The sequence below is a fragment of the Epinephelus lanceolatus genome, chromosome 21, assembly GCF_041903045.1.
Source record: "Epinephelus lanceolatus isolate andai-2023 chromosome 21, ASM4190304v1, whole genome shotgun sequence".
In the NCBI taxonomy this organism is placed as follows: Eukaryota; Metazoa; Chordata; class Actinopteri; order Perciformes; family Serranidae; genus Epinephelus; species Epinephelus lanceolatus.
Genome location: NC_135754.1, coordinates 184459 through 203952, shown reverse-complemented (window position 1 = coordinate 203952; position 19494 = coordinate 184459). Strand labels below are relative to the sequence as shown.

The window sequence follows — 19494 nt, the reverse complement described above, 5'->3', positions numbered from 1 at the left end:
CCCACACCAAAAGGAGCAGAGACCGCACCCCCCCATTTTATTCTCATACTCTGATTTGCATACCAGAATACCAGAATCCTAATTATGGTAGCAGGCACCCCCCTTTGGCTCATTTTAACAAATAACTTATGGTGATTTACACTACGAAGGCTTTAGAAGCATCAATAAAACCTACTAAAACAGAGGAATTAGCTATTCTATATGGTTCAACCACCTCTTTTAAAGCATAAATGCATAAATCTGTGTTGTGCTTGGGCATAAAGCCGAACTGGTTGTCTGTGGTAAAAAGAAAAGAATCTAATCTGTCTATTAAAATTTTCTCCAGTACTTTGGATAACACACTCGCTAATGCAGTAGGATGATAATTATCCAAACTCCCCACTTTGCCTGCTTTGTTTTTAACTACAGGGACAAGTGTAACAGCCAGCATGGATTCTGGCAAAATGCCATGGATTCTGGCAAAATGCCATGTGACATAAAGGCTGTGTGAAGCATATGGCTAGGGGGACTGCAACCTTTGGGCCCGCATCTTTAAGGTGCTCAGCAGAGATGAGATCTGAGCCACTAGCTTTGTTATCAGCTAACTGATATTTCAACTGAGTCATTAGCGTCACAATTACCTACTTCATATGGGTCACTTTTAATACAGTTAAATAAAACAGAGTAATGTTGCCTCCACAACTCAGCAATGTTACCCGCTCCAGAGACTCCTATGTTATTTGGTAGAGTTGTATTACTCCTATTTAGAGCTTTCACCTCCTTCCAGAAGCCTGTTACATCATTACCCAGGAGCTTTTTAGCCATAGAGTCTGCTCTCATAACTTGTTCATGTTTGCTGACATACCGTACTGCATTTTTATACCTAATATTACTTAGCTTTTTATGGTCAAGGACAGGCCCCTCCCTCGGCCTCCCTGCGAGGACCCATGCCCTATGGGCCTCCTTGGCTACAGAGTGATGGGCTGCCACATGTTTATTCCACCCTGGTATGATCTTTTGTCTCATGTTATTATGGTGGGTGAGGCATGGTTCACTAGCCTCAAACATAGCTCCCACTATACAGTTATAAAAAGCACATAGATCCTCACGATGGACACTTAGATTACAGTTCACATCAGTACATAGTATAGCGTCCTTGGGTAAGAACACTTCACTCAGCATTTTATCTACCCTCCCATAATATAACCAAACATCCTCACTAGAAAGCTTGGACCAGTCTAGTTTCGGAGTACAGGCTGAATGGACCTCCTCAGATAGCTCAGGAAGACTCTCACACTCTACAACCATCACAAAAGGAACATGGTCATACATAGATGCATCATACACCATTGTCATTGAACTAATGCTAGCATGGGCATCAGCAGTGCTTATACAGTGATCGAGCCAAGATGTGGAATGCCAGGCTTCACTAATATAAGAAAAGCTATCAGCAGGCAAGAGTTTTTGGCTGGATAAGATAAGATTGTTATCGTCACAGAGCTGAATCATATGCTTGGCAAACATTGACTTACTATCTGACAAGTCAGCATTCATGCCACCCACAACAAAGATGCTCATGGACTGGTTCTCAAAAATGAAAGAGTTAATAAAAGCAAGTCTGCTCAGGTATTCATCTTCATTGAGTCTGGATTCATAAGGTGTGTACATATTCAGGATGACAAACTCTGTTATTCATCTTAATCTGCACACCAATGCACCAGTCTGCTTTGAGTCGGTGATATGAAACAAGCCAAATCTCCTGCTGGCCGATTCTATTTTCCGACATGTCACAGATGGATTGGCCAATTTCTGAGACAGATAGTTACACAGTAACAGCATCCAGATCAGGGGCGAATTTAGTGGCGAACACACTCGCCCTCTTGGTAGTGATCACTGAAATGCTGCTCTCAGTACCTGTGCCAATAATCCCCGTGTTCCTCTGCTCTCGTCTCACCCAGGGTGGTGCGCCGTTGCGCCGGGGCTGTCTCGTCTTGGGTGTGGGCTTCTTTTCTCCATTTCTCACCACAAAAGACCACGGCGGTGACCTCAGCATTGGCGTACGGAGTTGTAGGCTCTCTGCAGCCGCTGCATCAGAAGGGTCCGCCGTCACCTCCTGTCGACCAGGGCTCGTCTGCTTCTGTGCCTCTCGCTCCGGCAGGGCACCAGCCGCAGTCTCGAGGCCCAGGACTGGGGTGGACCTTTGTCCGCCCTCGAGCGTCGTCACCCGGCGATTCACAGCCGCAGTAGCCGCTGTCAGGTCCTCATTCACAGTCACCTGTGCTTCAATGGCCCTCCTCAATCCAGAAACCTCGCTGCTCAATTGCTCCACTCTACTGAGCAGTGCTGAGGCATCCATATTCCCAAATCCGGTATTAAGTATTAATTAATTATTAATAATATTCGAATTATCAAATTTAGGTTAGAACTTATAAAAATATATATATATTCGAATATATTTCGAACTTCAAATTTTTTTTGACAGCCCTATTAGCTTTGTCACAAATAGTACATTAAGAACATGGGAAAAACTAAAACATATACTGGTATAGAAATCAGTGTTCCAAAGAATACACGCTTGTGGAATAACCCACCATACAGAAGGAGGAGCTGAAGTGGAAATCATGGGGTGACAAAGGAATAACAACTATTGGAGATATTACTTCTCACACCAAAATAAAGCCTTTTGAACAACTGGTAACAGAATTCAATTTAATTAATAAGGAACTTATTAGATATCTTCAATTAAAGAGCTGGATAACAGACAACTTAAACTATAATACAGAATCCTCAGTTACTCAGAGGCTGTTTCTAAACTCTGGAGAAAACAGGAAATCAATAGGGAAAGTGTACAAACACCTTATAAAAGCACAGGCAGATAATTATTCACTCCAAAAAATATATTAGGGTTGGAACAACGATATTAAAATAAATAACTCTGATATAACCTGGAAAGATTGCCTAAACTTAACCAATACTATCACCACCAATGAGAATGTGTGTCTCATATAATACAAGCTCATGACAAGAATATACTACACTAAATCAGAAATAAATAAATTCGATGCCTCTTTCTCCCCTGTTTGTGTAAAATGTGGCATACACAAGGAGACCATAATACACGCTTTCTGGGAATGTGAGAAGGTTTGGGTTGGTTAGAGATCCAAAAGTGGATGACCAACACTTGTAAAATCAAAATTGAATTTACAGTCTTAAGCAGTATCTTCCAAAAGACAGACAAGCTAAAATACCCCATAGGATGGATGGTCCTTTTCTCCTCTTTGCTATACAAAAAACTAATTTTAAAGTATTGGAAGGACCCAGAGGCCCCACCACTACAGCAATGGAAGGGACTAATGAAATATTGTTTAAGTATAGAAAAATCAATGTTTGAAGACCGGAACAAAAGGCAACAATTCAACAAGGTATGGCAGGACATATATGAAGCCTTGTAATTTTCATGGCTAAGAAATAGGGACTAGGTATGATGACTGAAAGCTGGGAACTCAATCAATCAATCAATCAATTTTATTTATAAAGCCCAATATCACAAATCACAATTTGCCTCACAGGGCTTTACAGCATACAACTGTGTGTGTGTGTGTGTGTGTGTGCGCACATACACACACACACACACACACACACACACAAAGTGGGGGTGCAAAATATTTTGCCCCCCCACTTTTTTCATCTCTTTTTAAGTCAAAACGTTGTTGTATAATATTTAATTGAATATTTTCAATATAAAATATAATTAAAAATTAAATAAATTGATCTTATTTACATTTAAATAATTGTATTTGAATTATTCTGCACCCCATTTTCGAATCCAAGTGGCATATTCCAGGCAGTACAAAGCAAGTGCACCATGGTTGCCATGTCCGCTCATTAGAAGGAGTTTGGATTGTTTGTATTTCTGTAAATTTGCTTTCAAATACTGGTAGTTAGCTTACCTGTTTTAGTTGTGGATGCATTTCACGTTTTCGCCATTGTAGTTTGAGACACATTAATGATAAAAACGGGAAGGATGTGGAGAAGCAGCTTGTCTGATTGCGTGTTTCACTCCGGACATCTGGCACTGCTCTCTGCACGCGCATACTGCAGCAGAAGCTGTACAGTCCGGTACAGTCTGCCACAGACTGTAGGGTACATGAAAAACCAACCATGAAACGCCAGCTAACTATCCATAACTTATGGAACAATAAGATGAGGAAAAAAGCATGTGAGGTGACCAGACGTCATTTCTGTCTCTTTTCACGCCTCATGCAAATTGAGACCATGTCCCGCATGATTGGTTGTCACCCGCGCTTGCATTCACCCTCAATGAGAAGAAGCTGCATGCAGCGGCCGGCCCACGTAGGCTCTCTGTTTATTGTCAAAGTAACACCGCATGTGCGTTTAAGCCCTAGGGCTCGCCCCTCCCGCCCCATATAGCAGCTATTTCAACCTCCTTGATCACAACAGTTGACACTCGATAGTTAATGACACTCGCGCGTCAGTAGGCTCATTCGAGATGAACTGCGCCTCGCCTGGAAAGTAGACGAGAGCGGGCGGCCACAGCGGGCCGGTGACAAAAAGCTGCGGTGAAGTCGGACAGTTTCCCGACAGTTTCCAGCAGCCTTCAGTCCGTACAGAAGTCACAGACACACTTACATCCTGTCTGGAATGATGTCAGTTAATTAAAAAAGTGATCAGACCCATATATCAGTTTGTTTTCAGTCTCCAGTTGTTTTTGTTTTGATTTGTTAATATACAGTAGACTACGTATAGTTTATGATGAATGTATTTAGTCTCTGATGACTAAACTTCGCGCTGGGGGCGGGTGTCCCACATTGTTCCTCACAAACCTACTCCTTGTCCCACATTTGGTTTATTGGGACCTAGTCACCCTACCTACAGTTGTGACCAATGCAGCGTTAATGCAGAGCCCTCCAGCGTTATGTTGCTCTGGACAGTTTTTGCCTTTGTAATCAAATTTGTAAATTGTTAAAATGGTATTTGAATGTCTCATTTCTTTAAATTAATTGGTCCTGTGACACAGCATTGAGACTCATAATCAATAAATTTATTGGAATATGTTTTGTTTCTGGTTTTTCGCACATCCTTACTCAGGTCATATTTTGCCCTCCCACTTTTACACAAAGTTAGGCGCCCATGAGCATGCATGAGTGTGGTTTAAGATCCTGTGGAGCAGAGGAATACTGTTACTAGTAGGAGTTGTATTCTGTTTGAGTATGAAATTATACAGTGTGCTGGTATATGTATTACTTCTTGTTTTGAAGCCAAATGCACAGCCGGAACTACATTCCAGACATACAGTACTTGCTGGGCGGAGTGATTTCAAACAGCTTATATTTAGTGCAGTTACTCCCATCATCAAAACAACAAGTTTGTTGAGAAGAAGCCAGAATATACAGAGGAAGAGTTACAGGTTTTGGAAGAAGAGAGAGCAAAAAGAGAGGCTGAGGCTGCCGAGCAACCAGGGGCTGAGGGGAGACCCAGAGCCGGTGGTGTAAATGTGGGGCTTACTGGCCACTTTATTAGGTACACCTGTGCAATATAAATATAGAGTATGCCTCAAAATAATCACCGGAATATGGGGAGAACATGCTAACTCCACACTCATAAAACCACAACTCCTGAAGGAACAACAACATAAAATGTTCCCTAGCAGTCTGTTTATTCCCAACAATGAGAAGTAATGCCAGTCACTTCACTATATGCTCTGGGCAAGCACTTATCCATAACATAACCACAACAACATTTGCATTTTAGCCTTATTTACCATGCTTGGGTTGTAGGCTAATGTTACTCAACATGGAAGTAACGTTACAGCAGAGAGATTGCTGAGCAATATACACAATGATCACTTACAGTACAGGCCAAAAGTTTGGACACACCTTCTCATTCAATGTGTTTTCTTTATTTTCATGACTATTTACATTGTAGATTCTCACTGAAGGCATCAAAACTATGAATGAACACATGTGGAGTTATGTACTTAACAAAAAAAGGTGAAATAACTGAAAACATGTTTTATATTCTAGTTTCTTCAAAATAGCCACCCTTTGCTCTGATTACTGCTTTGCACACTCTTGGCATTCTCTCCATGAGCTTCAAGAGGTAGTCACCTGAAATGGTTTTCCAACAGTCTTGAAAGAGTTCCCAGAGGTGTTTAGCACTTGTTGGCCCCTTTGCCTTCACTCTGCGGTCCAGCTCACCCCAAACCATCTGGATTGGGTTCAGGTCCGGTGACTGTGGAGGCCAGGTCATCTGCCGCAGCACTCCATCACTCTCCTTCTTGGTCAAATAGCCTTTACACAGCCTGGAGGTGTGTTTGGAGTCATTGTCCTGTTGAAAAATAAATGATCGTCCAACTAAACGCAAACCGGATGGGATGGCATGTCGCTGCAGGATGCTGTGGTAGCCATGCTGGTTCAGTGTGCCTTCAATTTTGAATAAATCCCCAACAGTGTCACCAGCAAAACACCCCCACACCATCACACCTCCTCCTCCATGCTTCACAGTGGGAACCAGGCATGTGGAATCCATCCGTTCACCTTTTCTGCGTCTCACAAAGACACGGCGGTTGGAACCAAAGATCTCAAATTTGGACTCATCAGACCAAAGCACATTTTTCCACTGGTCTAATGTCCATTCCTTGTGTTTCTTGGCCCAAACAAATCTCTTCTGCTTGTTGCCTCTCCTTAGCAGTGGTTTCCTAGCAGCTATTTGACCATGAAGGCCTGATTCGCGCAGTCTCCTCTTAACAGTTGTTCTAGAGATGGGTCTGCTGCTAGAACTCTGTGTGGCATTCATCTGGTCTCTGATCTGAGCTGCTGTTAACTTGCGATTTCTGAGGCTGGTGACTTGGATGAACTTATCCTCAGAAGCAGAGGTGACTCTTGGTCTTCCTTTCCTGGGTCGGTCCTCATGTGTGCCAGTTTCGTTGTAGCGCTTGATGGTTTTTGCGACTCCACTTGGGGACACATTTAAAGTTTTTGCAATTTTCCGGACTGACTGACCTTCATTTCTTAAAGTAATGATGGCCACTGGTTTTTCTTTAGTTAGCTGATTGGTTCTTGCCATAATATGAATTTTAACAGTTGTCCAATAGGGCTGTCGGCTGTGTATTAACCTGACTTCTGCACAACACAACTGATGGTCCCAACCCCATTGATAAAGCAAGAAATTCCACTAATTAACCCTGATAAGGCACACCTGTGAAGTGGAAACCATTTCAGGTGACTACCTCTTGAAGCTCATGGAGAGAATGCCAAGAGTGTGCAAAGCAGTAATCAGAGCAAAGGGTGGCTATTTTGAAGAAACTAGAATATAAAACATGTTTTCAGTTATTTCACCTTTTTTTGTTAAGTACATAACTCCACATGTGTTCATTCATAGTTTTGAATGAGAAGGTGTGTCCAAACTTTTGGCCTGTACTGTACCACGTCTGCTCGTTTAGTAATGCCGACAGATGGTATGGCAGTGTCTCTCAAGAAAGGAGTTTGAACCATTCCTGTGCTTTTGCGCTCCATCCTTTCAGCGTAGTCCTCTGGTAAGAAATGGCAGGAGCACACAACATTTTCCAGACCATTTCCACTGGCGTGTTGGGATCGATGTCCAGCACAAATAGCCATTGTTTCATCCTGTCCGTATTACTGGTTGGAACTATGTGAAACTTCACTTTGCTCCATGTCTTCAGCTTGTTACTGCAACCTTTTACAATGCATGTGTAAACCATGATTTACAAAAACACTTGTAAACTTTCCTCAAACGTTCTGGTGTGTCCAGCTGACGATACCGCAAATGGCTACAAGCAATAACAATGGCACTGTCTAAGCTGCGCACTGTGTCACTTCGCCCAGTGGTTTACTCAAGAAAGTAGTTCCGAGTATTTGCTTCATGTGTCATAATGTTACTTAATTATACATTATTATTTCATAGCGTGGGGAATGCGCAAGCCATGTGTTTTCCACTAGAGCGTATTGGAGTCATTTGATGGTGTATTTGATTAGTTTTGAGGGAGAGAAGGGGCTGTACCATTCACCTCCATTTCAGCTGGCAGCTCTGCTCCACCGATCTCAGAACTGCAGGCACTGACAATTAAAGGTAATGTACCTACTCATATGACTATAGGGACTACGGCAATAGGCGAATCTGCCAAAATGTCGAACTATCCCTTTAAGACTTGAATTAGATGTTAAGCAACTGAAGTGAGGAAAAAATAGAAAGCAAGCTGGTAGAGTTTGCTTGAGCAGCACAGAGACGCTGTCACAGAAAACACCGGAAATTACACAACACGCTTAACGCAATACGTAAGGTCAATGTTTTCAAATGTAAACATCAGTAAACATTGAGGAAAGATCGAGAAGAAATGGGCACCAACTGAACTAGCATCATGCTAGCCATTGTACAGACGTTTATCAGGAACTGTAATAATCTTTGATTCACCGAAACTTGGCTAAATCCTGCACAGCGCCATTCAACCAGGTAGCTCCTTTTCTATATAGCGATCCAACGGAGCAGAGGACTTTGACTAGAGAAGGAGAGGAGGAGTGTGCTTTACGGTGAATAAGGACTTGTGTGTGGGTGGGAATATAAGGTGCTCCCAGTCCAGCTGTGGATAACTGCTGTAACATTTCATCGTTCAAAGGCGAATGTAGTGTGGCGCTGACGTGTTTAGGAAGAAGCGACCTGATTGCTGTCTTGTTGAGGAAGGGATGTGTGGACAGTTAAGTCATTCCACAGCCAGGAACCATAGTTTACCAGAACCATCAGCCAACAACAAAAGAAGATGAAAACGGACTAAATTACGGTGCACAACTTAAAGGAGCTGATGAGTTGTTGTGCTATGTATTAATTCCATGTGACAAAAAAAGGATTGATTGATGACTGTGGGAGGAAGCTGGAGAACCCAGAGAAAACCAAAACTAATATGGGGAGAACATGCAAACTCTACAGAAAAGGTACCCAAGCCTGGGTTCAACTGTGAGGCAACAGTGCTTTTTTATTTAAAAAAGAGAACACTGAAAATAGTGAACAAATGTGAAAATAAATGGATAGGTGATAAAATGAAAAACCATTTGGTAAATAGTAAAAAGACTGAAAAGACTGCAGTGCTTTTCTAGTCTTCCAGCCATTTAAAGCGCTTCAACACTTCACATTTACCCATTCACGTCGCTTCAACATGTCACATTTACCCATTCACACACACACACACACACACACACACACACATTCATACACTGGTGGCTGAGGCCACCATACAAGGTGCCACCTGCTACTGAGTTGCTATTCACTCACACTCACGCACTGTTGGAACAGCCATCATGAGCAATTTGGGGTTCCGTATCTTACCCAAGGATACTTCAACACGCGGGCTGGAGGAGTGACCCGCTTTACCTCTAAGCCACAGCAGCCCATGTCCATATGATGCCATACACACAAAAAAACATGCTGTACTTTAGTTAACACACCATGATTTATGACATCCTGTGAATATCCACAGATTGATCGTCTCACTGGCATGGTCATGAACTTGACTGACTTGAAGAGGTGCATTGAGGTAAGATCATCTCAACAAGAGAAGGAGAAGCTACAATGCTCCCTATAAATTCCTCAAGGTGAAATTTAATTCAGTTTTTTCTGCATGTAAATCCTGATTTGTGCATGGTGTATTTTGGGCACACACACAGGCTCAAAATATACACCATGCGCAAACAGGATTTACATGTATTAATGTAATACTAATGTATTAAGATTTGAACTTTGAACTTTTGTTTTTGCTCCAATTTTTTCATGCACTCAATTGATGTCTTTCTTTCAATAATGCTGTCTTTTATTAGTTACAAATTTAAAGTCTAGTAAGCGCTTCCCCTTTTCCAAGATAATCCATCCACCTGAAAGGTGTAGCATATCAAAATGCTGATTAAACGGCATCAGTATTACACAGGTGTGCCATGGGATGCTCATAATAAAAGAACGCAGACAGGCATGTTTTTAGTAAGAGATACCCCAAAAAATCAGTCAGTGTGACCACCAGGGCTGGACCTCAATATTCAACTTGACACTCTATTTAAATTTAAGTTATGCCCAAAACACAACTATGATTAATTTAAGAACTATATACAACCCCTTTGCTCCTTGCACCTTATTCTGCACCCCTATTATGCACTATTTAACTAGCAAAGTGGAGTTGGATATGCCCTAAATGTACGGTAGACCTTGTGCTGTAAATCATTCAAATGGGGCCCTGAAACAGACAGATGTTCAGACATCTAAATTTTTATTTACAGAATATACTGCACTGTGTACCAATGTAACGCCTTACATATGTGTATGGAGACAAGTCAGCTGCAAGTCTATTCATTCCTGTGGGAATCTCCATAAAATTTGATGTGCCTCAGAAAACTCCTCCCCTCTGTAATATTTCGGTCCGGAATTTGCCTTAAGAACATCCAAAAAATGAACCTTTTAGGGCGAATTTCTGACAGACTGTATGACAGTGTGCAGTGTTGGGTAAGGGTTACTTTAAAAGTAATCAAAGTACGTTACTGTGTTACTTTTTAAAAAAGTAACCAGTTACTTTACTGCGTTACTCCCTGAGTAAAGTAACTCAATTACTTTAAAAGTACTTTTGAGTAGTCTACATTTCCTATTGGGCAATGGACCACAGGGCGCTAAGCCTACATTTTTTTGTCTCCAAAATTAAAGCTATGGACCACTTGCCCTTCACTGAGATCCAATTCTCCCATCACAGCCGTCACTTTGACCAGTTGAAACACAGAACGATCTGCTGCCGTAGACAACTGTATGACAACAACACCCCAGCATTTTTAATATTTCCTCTAGGAATGTTACCACACAGAGTAAAAGGGGGAAATGATGGTGTGAAACAGCAGAGACACTTTGTCAACCCGCCGAGTTAACGTTACTGTCATTAGCATCAAGCTAGCAAACAATGGTACATCCTCACGGTCGGACATACAGTAATAACATTAAGAAATAGCGGCGGGGCTTTTACTCACCACAACTGCAGAGGCTCCCAGCTTCATTTGAAACAAACTACATTATAGACGGTCCGTTATTTATTTATCCCTCTGTGTGTTTATATATTTACTTTTTATCCGCTCCGTTGTCTTTATAAAGTTAACATATCACACCGTCATTTCAAACTCAACACTTGTTTCAAATTAAAAGCCCCTTATAACCTCAGCTGAGAGAATCCCTCCATTTTCTAAATAGGCTTTTATTCTGAAACATTTGTCAGAACTTCCTGTGGAAGATACAGTAGCTTGATAGTTTACGTATGGCGCATCAAATGTAGCTCCTGCCATCTGCTGACGCTTTTAAGTGACTACAACAACATTTTGGCTGGCACATGAACAGACACAGTGACTCAGATAATAGTGAAAGTAATAAAAATAGGACAAGAATAACCCGATGACATCACACACGCCGTGAAAGACAACCGGGGATAATTGGTGAGTACCACCGTGTAGCGTGTACCAGGCATAATGCAAGTCCTGAGTTTGAAATATGTCTGTCAGCGAGTCCTACTCCACCTATTTAGACTCCACCGTAGACAACAGCAGCATTTCTCCGACCACGTAGCGAGCCACAAGCTCCATAGCTTCTTTCAGACTGATAGGTTTAACGTTATCTCCGTTATTAGAACCAAACGACAGCTGTTGCTGTTTCGGAGCTGAAGGACCAGCATTCTAAAAGTAACGGAAGTAACTGATGTCTTGTTTGAAAATGTACTTAAGTATTTGATTACTCAAACAGCAAACTAATGCGTTAGGTTACTCGTTACTGCAAAAACTAATCAAAGTACTCTAAAGCGTTACTTTGTAATGCGTTATACCCAACTCTGACAGTGTGCTAGCGTAGCAAACAGGCTGCTAACTAGCTAACAGGCTATTTCCTTAAATTCAGTTGCCTATGTTGATTGTCAAGTGAGTTTGTATGATTAAAACAACTTGTTTATCTAGTTTTAACACATTGTCCATCCATCCATCCATTTTCATCCGCTTATCCGGGGTCAGGTCGCGGGGGCAACAGGCTGAGCAAAGCACCCCAGACATCCTTCTCCCCGGCAACGCTTTCCAGCTCCTCCTGGGGGACCCCAAGGCCTTCCCAGGCCAGCCGTGATATGTAATCCCTCCTGCATGTTCTGGGTCTGCCCCAGGGCCTCCTACCAGTGGGATGGGCCCGGGACATGTCCAGCGGGAGGCGCCCAGGGGTCATCCTAGTCAGATGCCCGAACCACCTCAACTGACCCCTTTCAACGTGAAGGAGCAGCAACTCTACTCCGAGCTCCCTCCGGAGGTCTGAGGTCCTCACCCTATCTCTAAGGCTGAGCCCAGCCACCCCACGGAGGAAACTCCACTCCACTGCTTGTATCCGTAATCTCATTCTTTCAGTCACTACCCACAGTTAATGACCATAGGTGAGGGTTGGGATGTAGATGGAACAGTAAATCGAAAGCTTTGCTTTCTGGCTCAGCTCGCTCTTCACCACGACGGACCGGCACAGCGCCCGCATCACTGCAGAAGCCGCACTGACCCACCGATCCACCTCATGCTCCATTCTACCCTCACTCGTAAACAAGATCCCAAGATACTTGAACTCCCTCGCTTGAGGCAGTTACTCTCCCCAACCCGGAGAGGGCAATCCACCGGTTTCCGACAGAGAACATGGCCATAGACTTGGAGGTGCTGACTCTCATCCATTTAACACATTGTGAATCTGAGTAATGTTATTCTGCTAAAGGATAGTAATACATTATGTACAGTTAAATTGTCATTTTGACTCGTTTAGCCATTCATATGTTTTTCTTAATAAAATTCTTCACAAAACATGCTATGTTCCTAGCAGGCCAACATCTTCATTTCGTTGCTGCCATGCAATATTGGTCCTGTTTTTGTCCCGATAATGTTCCAATTGCATATTCCAAACTACTGGATGGAGAAAATCGGACAAAATTAGCCTCTCCCCCATGGCTACTAGTAGTTTCTATCAGGTTTCTATCCATCAATAAAGAAATGCACTTCGTTGTGTTGGATACTAGAAGCATCATCCATATATTTATGGATCTACAGACACCAGTCATATATGTAAGTGGGCGTAGGGAGGCGTAAGCTTTACACAGATATTCTGTAGGAGACCAGTGTTAACAATGCCTGTTAAGCTTGGTGATTCAGTCTGAAAAGGGTGTCCTGCAAGTGTTATTTTGTAACTTTTTATTGACTGATTAAATGACTGATTGATTGATTTCATCCGTCAGGAAGTCATCATGATTCCACTGGACCATAAACACCTGGATATAGACGTCCCATACTTTGCACGTGTGGTCAGGTGAGTTTCCTACTCATCTGTTTTCACAACAACTCCCACAGATTGTATGCACATTGCAGTGATTACTTCTTTATTTCTCTTTGTCCATGTAGCACAACTGAGAACGTGGCTGTTTACATCTGGGACAACATGGTGAAGGTGCTCCCATCCAACCTGCTCTACGAGATTAAGATTCATGAGACCGATAAGAATGTTGTCATATATAGAGGAGAGTAGAGTGATGATATAGGCTCATTACCAATACACCCCTTGCCCCCACTACTCCACCCTGAGCCATCAGTTTTGCATGTTCATGTCTCGATTCTCGTTGGGATAGAAGGGTAGGGCAAGTTGCTAGAGCTACATGACTCTCCAAACCAAAGTTTTTTAAAGGCACATTCAAAACTGAGTTTTAAGAAAATCATCTGCAAGATGGCTGCACAAGCAGCAAAAGAAAAGGTTATTTGTTAATAAAGATTTTAAAACTTCACAACTCTTCAACATTTTCACTTGAAAATCACCAGTGATATGCTGATGTATTGGTAGCTAACAACCCTAGCTAGCTAATGTAGCATTGCTATTGCTGATTGCATTTCCATTCCTACATTTTGCATTTCCATGTTGCATTCTGCCCCCCTTTGATCGCATATGACATCAAAAATTTAATTGTAATTGAAGTCCAGCAGTGAAGTTGCTGCACTTGTCAGCACCCTTCTAACATCGGTGCAGACTAGCAGGGTAGGAGCACAGGTTACTAACTTAAGCTGACAGAGTACTGCCTAGTTGTCTGGTAATAAAGAAGTGTTCTCTTTTATTTAATGACTTGTCTGATCGATTGATAACGTTAAACTTGTGAATGATTTGTGAGCGTCCATGCTTTTCTATCTCCATTAGATATATGGCAAGTGTCATAGTGATAATATAATTATTGCCATAGTTATATGTGTTTTTACATAAAAGCCATGATGCTTACTGATGACATATCAGGGACTTGAAGGGTTGTGGGTTGTCCCATTTAATAGGGGAAGATTCCAACTGTTCCACCTTATAACTCTGTTCAAAGGGACACTTAAAAATAAGGGGTAAAGGTAAAAATTAGAAATAGCATTGGGCCATAATTTGGTGTCTTATATGGTAACACTTGTCATGTATAAATGTCAGTTTATTTAACTTCACCATGTGCCTACCGTTGACTGCAGACTTTGGTTAGCTGAAATAATACGGATTTATGAAGGCTGATAGATGATACTTTGCTGACATTTGCAGTTTATTAGACCAGTGATTTCCAACCTTTCTTGTTTGCCACTTAAGCAATGTTAAGAACTGACTCTTATCCATTTAACACATTGTGAATCTGAGTAATGTTATTCTGCTAAAGGATGGTAATACATTATGTACAGTTAAATTGTCATTTTGACTCATTTAGCCATTCATACGTTTTTCTTAATTAAATTCTTCACAAAACATGCTATGTTCCTAGCAGGCCAACATCTTCATTTCGTTGCTGCCATGCAATATTGGTCCTGTTTTTGTCCCGATAATGTTCCAAGTGCATATTCCAAACTAGTGGATGGAGAAAATCGGACAAACTTAGCCTCTCCCCCATGGCTACTAGTAGTTTCTATCAGGTTTCTATCCATCAATAAAGAAATGCACTTCGTTGTGTTGGATACTAGAAGCATCATCCATATATTTATGGATCTACAGACACCAGTCATATATGTAAGTGGGCGTAGGGAGGCATAAGCTTTACACAGATATTCTGTAGGAGACCAGTGTTTATTTAACTTCACCATGTGCCTACCGTTGACTGCAGACTTTGGTTAGCTGAAATAATACGGATTTATGAAGGCTGATAGATGATACTTTGCTGACATTTGCAGTTTATTAGACCAGTGATTTCCAGCCTTTCTTGTTTGGCAAACCCTGATTACAGTGTGCATTTGTATACAGTTCAACCATAGAGTAATTGTTTTCTTGTTTTTGTTTTTTGTAACACGTTTTTTTATGCTTTACCTCATGTCCCCTTGAGGGTTCTAACCTCCTGATAGAAAAACCCTGATTTAGACCTTCAGGAGAACCCAAACTATGAATAAACCATTCTTATACATGTGGGGTAAATAATACCATGTATGTGCCTTTCATTTTCAGTATATCAGTTCCATTTATCAGCATTTTGCTTTATTCCTGACATGAACAGTTTGACTCTTTCATAGTAAACAGTGTTTCAACTGTAACTGTAGAGGGTAGGAGGAATGATTATTCTAATATGAAACCCCACATTGAAAAAAAATGTAATGTGGTTGTGGAGATTTTCACAGTGGCTCACCAGACTCCTTGTGAACTAGTGAAATATTGACACCTAGTGATATTAAACTGTACCTCTTTCCAGTTGTTGCATTAAACCTGATTGTAAATGATAGAAACCCTCACCTCCCCAGCAAAGAACACTTTTCCCAGAACATCTTCAGCAATGATGTCATAAGCTTCCCCACTGTGTCCTGTCTTCACAAAGCTGTAAGTCTTTCTCCAGCATGTGACAAAGTACTTAACCGGCTCAGGGACCTCCTGTAGAAGAAAATGGAGACAAAATCAGGATAAAGAAAATCTTGTCATTTGAATAGTGCCTAAATAATAAATGAATAAATAAATAGTCTAAAATGCTCACTACAGAGCATGGCCCTCTCAGATGCAATAAATCCCTCTCTCTTTAGGGCCAGCTCCCACTGCCTCCTCCTCTCTTCATTTTTGGGAAGCCTTAAAAATGTGAGGAAGTGGCCATAAATATAAATAATTGTCAAAATTGTCCACCCTCCACATGCCATGTGAGGATAAGCATGAGCAACGTCCAACTAATTATCTGAGTAAGTATATTTTTTTGATGCGGTCTGTGATGTTGGAAGGTATGCATATTAGAAAGTGAAATTGATGGTGTTCCTGCCTTTTGAATTGAAAAATGTGGGCGATATCTGAGCACATGGTAGTTAATTTTAGCTAGCCTTGCAGCTAGCCAATTAATATCAGGAGCTTATAGCAATTTTTGAATTTTCAGCTTTTTTATAAATTTGACCGCCTCCTCGAATGCAGCAATATTTCCGTTAAGAGAGCTAAGAGTGTATTTTAGCATCAAAGTATGTCAGAATGGCAATTACATCAGCGGGTTGGGGGTGTGGTGCGGACAGTTGTAGTGACATGGTGAAGTTTGTAGGGACACACCTGGCAGCAGAGCTCTGTCATGAGGTAAGAAAGCCTTAAAAAACTTGTGTTGGTGACTGTGGCCTGCAAGTTACAGACAGAACATTTTCTTAGCAGCTGTGTTGAGAGGGTTCATTAGTGTTTTAGCCTCAGCCTCACAGCTAAGGGTAAGCTAGCAGAGTGACTGAGTGGGCTATCAAGAGTGAGGTAGCGGGAGTCTTCGTCAGGGCAGACAGACAGGTGTGCCTCTTGCACGGAGCTGGGTGAGCAATATTTTTGAAATTTGTCATACATTGCAGAATGTTGTGACAGGAATGAGCAGTCTGCTCCATCTTTGTGCATGAAAGAGTTTTGATGGTTATTGCAGTTCTTGGACAGCAGAAAAACGTGTTTTAAACACCTAAAATAATTAGTTTAAGTGTGTGCAATATCAGAATATTTTCACCACTGTGTCTTGCTGTCAGACAGTCCTTTCTGATGGGGAACTGAAGGTGTAATGTCCATGTAGGGTCCTGTCAAACCCACCAGACTCCTTTCACAGAACAAAGCAGTTTCTGGTCTACTGCTACTGCGAGCAGTTAGTCTGGGTTACTGTGTGACTTTTGTGTTTTAGCACATTAGTTAAGATCCAAACTAACATTAGTTGCAGTGGGTTTTGTTAGCAGTAGACCAGAACAATGTCCTGTGAGGTAAAATTACAGGCAGGAGTCTGATTGCTTTAAAATGTGTGACTTGCAGATTCAAATCCTCATCGGGAAAGGCTGTCTGATGGCAAGATAATGCTGTGTGAATACTCTTACCATAGTGTACACTTAAAACTATTGACTGTTTTCTGCTGCCTCCATCCACAGCAGAAAATTGCATAGCTTCTGTTTAGGGACTCCTGCTTCTTCTCCAAACTGTGGGCAAGTACCTCATACAACCACACTGAAATAAATCTGAACAGTCACATTGTAACATAAATAAGATACACGTACAGATATTAAACAAATACTGTCCACTCAGTATAATTGTATTACTTTTTCTTCCTCTGATTTTCTTCAAAGTAATATGTTGACCAGTATGGCTACTTCAGCAGTGTTTCGCATCATCCTAGGAGAAAATGACTCCAAAAAATTAACCTTGCCTTAGGGAATACAAGGCTCTGCTGAGAAACTACAAAGTGAGATACACAGACAAGGTGAAGTGTGAGGAGACTTTAGACTACAACTAGGAAATGCATTTCCTGTGGAAAATGCATGTGATGCTGAATTGAAGAAAATGCTGCAATGCTGAAAGTGCAGAAATATCAAATTGCCACAAATATCTGAAAATCCTTACAGAGTTGAACGTTGTGACATTTGAATGGTTTCTGTAGCTAAAGGTATGTAGAAGTAGTAAGTAATCAAAACATATACTTAAGAAGTAGTAGAAGCAGTACTACTACTGGTAAAGTATGAGCAGCAGTTGCAGTAGTTCATACTTTAAACAGCATAAAAAGTAGAAACAAAATGAAGTATGAATGTCCTTAAAGAACTAAACATTTTGACATTTGAATGGTTTTTCTAGCTTAAAGTATGCAGAAGTAGTAGTTAATCACAAAATGTACAGGCGTAGTAGAGGCAGCATTGGTAATAGCAATAGTAGCCTAGTAGAAGTCATGGTTATAGTCATCATATCACCAGTAGTAATATGAATATATATAGTATATGTCTGTGTATTGGTGTGTCAGAGCACTAGTAGCACTAGTATTACAGAAACAAGCAGAAACTGAAGGAGGTCTGATCAGCTCATCACAGCATCCTTTATCACACTTCTAGGTGTTTATCACCTGCTGATAAACACCTAGAAGTGTGATAAAGGATGTTTATAAACATGCACACTGTTGCCATGGTGATTAATGAGGGGCACCTGTGAGTGTGTCTGTTTGAAAGAGCCATGATCAGAACACTGGTTAGAACACAGAACCAATGCTTGAAAAAGACAGTGTAGAACCAAAGTCTTTTAGGTTGACTGAGAAATCGCAGTTTTAAAAAAAAGTCTCTACATGTGGGCTTTGCTCAAACTTGATGACAGAAAATAACATTACAGCCAGTGGGAGGGAGAAGGGACCTCTTGTTGCTTGAGGCAGAAAATTCCTACTGCTTAAATACATAGCTAGATAAACTTTATTGTATGTCACAAAGTGACAGAAATTTGTCTTTGACAGGCTCATAAGTACAAATACAAAAACATTAAAGCAACATTGAAAGCACAATACCAAAGCATACAAACAGGGGCTGTTAAAAAAGCAACTTGTGTCTATTTCTGGTTGTTCAAAGTGGTTATTGCAGAGGGGATGAAGGATTTTCTGTAAATGTTTTTCTAGGCCAGTGGAACCTTATAACGTTTCCCTGATGCCAGCAACTGAAAGCAGTGGTGGAGGGGGTGAGAGGAGTCTTCTGTGATCAGGGTGGCTTTCCTTAAAAAGATTCATTCCCTCACTGTTACAAGTGATGTTGTTGGTGTAAGCAGAAAAGAGAACTGGAGATAAAACACAACCCTGGGGTACACCTGTGTTTATTGTTTGATTTAAAACCTTTAAAAAGCACCTGTTGTGGTCTGTCATATGAAAAGTTCCTAACCCATAAAACCAGTGTGGGATGAACTTGAAGGTCTAAAAGGGCATACAGCAAGATGTCTATGTGCACAGTGTTAAAAGCAGTCCGTAAATAAGATCCTGGTGTGAGGGTGTGCAGAGTCCAGGTGTTTCCAACAGTATCCAACAGTGTGAGACTTGCATCCTCTACACCTCGTTTTGCCTTGTAGGCAAACTGAAAAGCATAGATATTTGCATACCCAAAGTAAAGCTGAAAATGTCTGGTTTTGCTTTATTTATTGAATTAAGCCAAATATTCTTAAAATCAAAATTAAATTGTATTGTAACAATTGTAACAATTAAAAATGTCACCTCCACACACATAGGCCAACTGTATGCAGTTTGTAGTTTTAAGCTTGAATATA

The 19494-nt window shown here is 41.2% G+C and overlaps 1 protein-coding gene across 2 annotated transcripts in view; it reads left to right on the top strand.

The window, feature by feature from the left end:
• Nucleotides 1-17527, top strand: part of pts (6-pyruvoyltetrahydropterin synthase) — a 50995-nt gene extending 33468 nt beyond the window's left edge. Inside the window, exons 4-6 of one of the 2 annotated variants that reach the window (XM_033611448.2) lie at nucleotides 9488-9544; nucleotides 13268-13338; nucleotides 13431-17527. In XM_033611448.2, the coding sequence (XP_033467339.1) occupies nucleotides 9488-9544; nucleotides 13268-13338; nucleotides 13431-13554 (252 nt within the window). In that variant the 3' untranslated portion in view covers nucleotides 13555-17527. The remainder of the gene's footprint in view (nucleotides 1-9487; nucleotides 9545-13267; nucleotides 13339-13430) is intronic. The other variant, XM_033611449.2, reaches the window with a different exon arrangement.
• The last annotated feature ends 1967 nt before the right edge of the window (nucleotides 17528-19494 follow it).